Genomic DNA, 6000 nt, shown 5'->3' with positions numbered 1-6000 from the left:
TAGGCTGCCATGCTTTTTTTTATTGTAGAAGTAATTGTGTTATAAAACATCTATAGAAATGTAAACAAGCAGAAAAAATATAAGAATCAGCAGTTAGAAATTCTCCATAAAAACAGAATACATATTTCTCATAAAATGAGTTGTTACACACTGGAATCTTAACTTTTAGACAGCATGAATCTATTAAACACACAATATGGAATATATTGAAGTCTTTTCACAAGCTATGAGATACATTCTGTATTCATCTGTTATTTTTTGTTAATATGTGTTGTTTTTTGCAAACTCACTGTTAGCCTTTATGTGTTTATATAATATAATTTGATGTAAGCATTTGTTTAATTTGCTCAGGTATATAAAAATCCTTATTCTTAAAAATTGAAGAATATTGGATTCACAGTACTTTATTATAAAGGTCTTGTAAAATTTTACACAGAATAAAGAAACCAATGATAATTGGGGTTCCATTTATAGTATTTATACCTACATTTTAGCCTTTATAAGCCTTTACTCACCAACACAACCAAAAGATTATTTTGTAGTTCATTTATACAATATTACTATTTTGTAGCTTTTTATGTAACATTTTGTTTCCATATATATTTCTAACTATTCACTGCTGCAAATTTACAGAAAATTAATTTTGTAAATGTTTTATCGTGCTGGCAAAAATATCAATTTTGAAAGCTGCAGATTATATTTATTATTGTAAGGTTAAATAGCTTATAATGGTATTTTCCATCAGAAATGAGAGATTGTGTCTAGTGATATTCTTGCTTCGAATTTAAAATTTGCATCTTCCTTTTCAAATCCTCCATGGCCTCGCCCCTCCCTATCTCAGTAACATCCTCCAGCCCTAAAACTCTCCAAGAATTCTGCATTCTTCCAATTCTGTCCTCTTGTGCATCCCCCATCTCCTTTGCCCCACCATTGGTGGTAGTGCCTTCAGCTGTCTAGGTACTAAACTCTGGAATTCCCTCCCCAGACCTTTCTACCTTTCTCTCCTTCTTTAAGACACTCTTTAAAACCTAGCTCTTTAACCAAGCTCTTAGTCATCTATCAATTTCTCCTTTGGCTTAGGTTCAATTTTTGTCAGATTATACTCTTGTTAAACACCTTGAGACATTTTATTCCATTATATAAATGCAAGTTGTTCTTGTATGGAGCTTGTGTAGAAAACTTTCTGTCAATACAATGGTCTATGCTGTAAAGAAATTGTTACTCTGGTATGAAAATAACTATTTGTTAGTGTGTTCACCAACTTCAGACTTTTTGTTAAAATTTAGTTTTCTCTAATTTTCTTTCCTTCTCTTTTCAGTGCACTGATTCATGCTGGGAAAAGATTTTATAAGTACCAGCAGCCTCTCCAATACCTGACTGAAGTGGCCATTCTTTATATGAATCTAGTAAGTAGTGGCACGTTATTTGACCATGAGAAAATTCTAAACAACAGTTCTGTCCTTGTATGTGCACTTCCCAACATGATCTTTGGATACTGATCAGAAATCAGAACCCTGGATAATTTATTTTTTCCCCTCTTTTGAGGAACACCAAGGTTAACTTTAGTATACAACCCATTGTTCTAGTATATGTTAGGTTACATAAGAAAGAATTTGGCATTCATATAGTGACTTTCATATCCTCAGCACATCTCAATTGTTTCACATGCAATGATATTTTTTGTTCAAGTGTAGTCACTGCTGTTATGTACAGCAGCCAATCTGCACACAGTGAAGACTCACAAACAACAATGATTTGAATAACCAGATACTCTGTTTTGGTAGTGTTGGTTGAGGCATTAATGTTGGCTAGAAAACTGGGAGAACTCCCCTTATTTCTTCAAATAGTGCCACAGGATCTTTTAAATCTACTTGGTCAGCTGGACAGTGCCTTGGTTTAATATTTCACCTGAAAGACAGCACCTTCAGCAATGCAGCAATCCCCCAGTATTTCGCTGTCAGCCAAGATTATGTGCTTGAGTCCTGTAGTGGTGTTTGAACCCACAATCATCTGAAGTCTGGCCTCACTGCAACTCCACCCCAAAAAGAAGAATTCTAGCTGTTATGTATAGGCAAAGTAAATGAGGGTCTAGCAGATTAAGAAAGACATGACCAAAAAGAAACATTAAAAGACTGCATATTTATCAGCAGAGAAATACATTTTTTTTCAGATTATGTTACTTTAAAAAGCATTTTTTTGAAAGGACAGAAAGTTAATTCTGCTGTAATCTGTAGACTTCTGTTATTCATTTGAATGGACTATGCTATGTAAAATTCTTTGGATGAAATATTGTGTTCAGGTTCGTGATGTTGATTTGCTTTGTTGGTTCTAAATGTTGATGTGCTCCTGTAAAACCTCATGCTGGATCATGCTTCAGCATTAGTTTTCTGCCTTCCATGTTCTGAAGAAAGCAACTCTTCATGTTCATTTTCACTACCTGGTACCTATAAGTAAAAGATTCAAACATTGAAAGAAAAATTTAAAAGTAGAGTTTTGTATATCCTTTGATCCCATTTGTGGGGCTGGATTTTAAAGGTCCTCCGCCGCTGGGAACTGTGGCGGTGGTGGTGTGGGGGGCAATGAAGACCGGTATGGCAGAGGCCCACCACTGACCCCTACGCCGGCAGGCCATGTACCGATCTTGGTGGCGGCGGTGAGGCCTCGTGGCGGCCGCCCTGTCGCTCAGTGACGGGACCCGCATTAAAGTATGTTAATTGCTACTTACCATGCAGGGCACAGCGATTCAGCCACCACGTTGCAATCTTTATTCTGACGGCCTTTGAACCCCTGTTTGGGGAAACGAGGCATGACACTTGTGGGGTGGGAGGAGCAGGGTAACAATGCTGCAGATTGGCTGGGGGGTGATGGGAAGGGGTAAAGGACAAAGGTTCTGAACTTTCAGGGGCGGGGATGGAGGTCAAATTTTCAAGGCAGGTATTGTGGGGCGTAAAAGGGCGGGAATGTTGTGATATGCCATTAGGGACATGGAAGAGTGCATGGAAAGGTCATTTTATTCATTTTTGAAAAACTTTACATTCACTGGCTCTTTAAATCTTAAATGTACATTGAGGGCTGTAAGCCCTTTAACAATGGTGCCGGCACACTGGCACTGGATGCCATTGCCAGCAATGGCTTACCCGCCCCCTCCATGTCATTGCGGGGGGCGGGCGCTGCGGCCATGCAAGTGAACCGCCGCGTTTGAAAACACGGCGGCTCCGCGACGTAGTCCCTGTGCACGCGGGTCACATTGTTTTTACGCCCGGCGCCTATTTCAGTGGCGAAGTCTTAAAATGCAGCCTGTGGTGTCAGTTAACATAACAATTTTATTCCTGGACCACAAGGTTATGGCTAGGGCTGTCATAGAGGAATTCAAGCTCACATCTAACACTGACTGCAATGGAGTGCTTGATGGAATTTTGCTTTTGAATACATCATTTTTTGCCTCAAGCTATAAATTTAGGTCCTGTCTACACTGAAGTGTATAATCATGAGCTTGACAAATATTCATTAAGAAACCTCATTACAAAAGTGTAATTCGATAATTACAAAGAAGAAAAACATTTGAGGGTACAAGGAAATTCCTTGGGATTACAGTATAATATAGCACACTGGCTAACAAGCCACCTTATGTATTGAATGATTACCACCATGTCAAGATTCTAATCATGAAATGTAGTATCTGATATCAGCCTGGTCTAGTTTAAAGATGTGCCACAAAACATAAGTTCAAGTATCAAGGGGAAGAGAGAAAATGAGTCCAAATATGAATATTATTTACCATGTATAAGAAAAGTTACCTTAGCTGATCTATTTATTGAATTATAATTTTCATGAATCAATTGCAAATGTTTACATTTTAATTAAAATAAAAATCTGGGATGCTTGGTGAAGATAATAATTGAGAAATCAGGCTGCCTCCTAAGAGTCTGCTGCCGAAGTAGGTGGCGGTCATAAAAAAATGCGTCCCGCGTGCAGGGGCATCACATCACGGAGCCGCCGTGATTTCAAATGCGGCGGCTCATTAGCATGGCCGCTGTGCCCACCCCCCATGATGACGTGAAGGGGGCGGGCAAGCCGTCACAGGGAATGGCATCCGGCGCCATTGCACAGGCACCAGCACCATTTTTAAAGGGCTTACAGCCCTCAATGCACATTTAAAATTTAAAAGGCCAGCTAAGTTTAAGTTTCCTAAAACTAAATAAAATAAACTTACCATGCACTCTGCACCACCCCCCCCAGTGCCATGGCAAATCTCAATTCCTGCCCTTTTCCCTCCTGGAATACAGAGATTTAAAATTTGACCTTCCCCGTCCCCCAAAGTTTGGCACCTTTGCGCTTTACCCCTCCGCCCCCCGACTAATCCGCAGCATTTTAACCCCACTCCCCCCACTTCCACACAGAGAAAATATCCTCCCCCCTCCCCACAGATGTTGTGCCACGTTTCCCTGAATGGGGATTTGAAGGCTTGGCATTGTCGGCAGCCCGAATGAAGATCGGTGCGGCGCTTAAAGAAGCGACAGGGCCCTCATTAAATCAGATATGTATATTAGTTTACATATTGAAATGGGGGTCCTGTCGCCAAGCGGCAAGCCTTGCCATAGCCGCCGAGATTGGCATGGGGCCTGCCATTGTCGGGGTCAGTGGCGGGCCTCCGCCGCTCTGATCTTCATTGCCCCCCACCATCATTCCCAACGCCGGAGGGGCTTTACAATCCAGCCCATCAACTTTTTACGATACAAAATATGATTGAATATGAAATTACTAAATTGCTATTGCATTCAATGCAGCTCATCTCATCACTACTAAATTCAGTATTCAAATTTCAGTTTGATGAGATTATACATACATACTGACAAGAATTGGGAAATTCTCAAACCCTGCCTAATGTTCTAATCCTAAACATGTTGAAAACATTTGCCAGAAGTCATTTTGCTAATTTCCAGGATAGATTCTCTCAATATTCCAAAGCTAATTTCCCTTAAGTTTTAAACCATGGTTGAACAGATTGGAAAGAGTATCTTTAGCATCTATATTATGGCATTGGTCTTCATCTTTAATATTTGGAAACATTTTTTGGGGTGGGGAGAGAAAAGGAAGGTTTAATGTTTATCTACATGCAGGATGTCAGCCTTGAATATATTTCCAGTTTTTGCATCTGGTTTTGACAACGTGCACTCTTGGGTGGTTTAATGCAAGGTCAAGTTCTTTCCGTACTTAACGACTTAGGTGGGTTGATTGCCAGTTGCAGTTGTATTGCACGTGATTCCCACTATCCTAGGTGAAACATCTCTGCCGGGTGATCTTGCTACCAACATAAAGTTTAGCGCTAATACACATTTGTCTATCAAATACTCATATTTGAGATTCAGTATTCAAGGCATGTGGTAGACAATGCCAACATCAAAGTATAAAAGCAACATTAGATTTATAAAAAAGACACGTGCTCTTTTACTGCACGAGCAGATAAAATGCAAAATTTGTTTTTAAGCCGTGAATACACATAAAACAGTAGTACTCTTATGTGAATCTTTAGATGAATATATTACAATTTCATACCTCCCAATAAATATCATCATCAAAACAATTTTGATCTGGTGGTTGTCCCCAAAAAGGGATGCGAAGAATGAAACCTGTGAAGAAAGGATAAAATAGGTTCAAGAGAATAAACAGATCTTTGAATTACAGTTATCTCTTCCATTAGAACATTTATTTGTCTACATAGTGAAAGGAGAGAATCCCATCACAGCATAGCTCATCTATTTCTTGCCTTTCCATAGAGACAGTTTGCAGTTCATTAACATTTACCCCCGAATAATATTTTTGCCAGCTTTATAAGTGGCTCTCTGTTATCAAGGTCCTTTGAATTATAAGTTATTGCCATAATAATCTACTCACGAAACTAGAGTGATTGATTTTCAAATTAATCTAAATTTTCATCTGAAAATCTGCAGAAGATTACTACTTCAATAACTGTTATTGACTCCAGTGGAAAACTGCAGT

The 6000-nt window shown here is 39.2% G+C and overlaps 1 protein-coding gene across 2 annotated transcripts in view; it reads right to left on the bottom strand.

Annotated features, from left to right (window-relative positions):
• The window catches only part of LOC137358419 (ammonium transporter Rh type A-like), a 44601-nt gene continuing 38601 nt past the window's right edge, over positions 1-6000 (bottom strand). Inside the window, exons 9-10 of one of the 2 annotated variants that reach the window (XM_068024376.1) lie at positions 5557-5630; positions 1-2444 (exon numbers count right to left, since the gene is read on the bottom strand). In XM_068024376.1, coding sequence (XP_067880477.1) covers positions 2367-2444; positions 5557-5630 — 152 coding nt within the window. In that variant the 3' untranslated portion in view covers positions 1-2366. Of the gene's footprint in view, positions 2445-5550; positions 5631-6000 lie in introns of those variants that run through there. The other variant, XM_068024383.1, reaches the window with a different exon arrangement.

This window comes from Heterodontus francisci, chromosome 3 (assembly GCF_036365525.1).
Source record: "Heterodontus francisci isolate sHetFra1 chromosome 3, sHetFra1.hap1, whole genome shotgun sequence".
In the NCBI taxonomy this organism is placed as follows: Eukaryota; Metazoa; Chordata; class Chondrichthyes; order Heterodontiformes; family Heterodontidae; genus Heterodontus; species Heterodontus francisci.
This window is presented reverse-complemented; position numbering and strand designations above follow the sequence as displayed.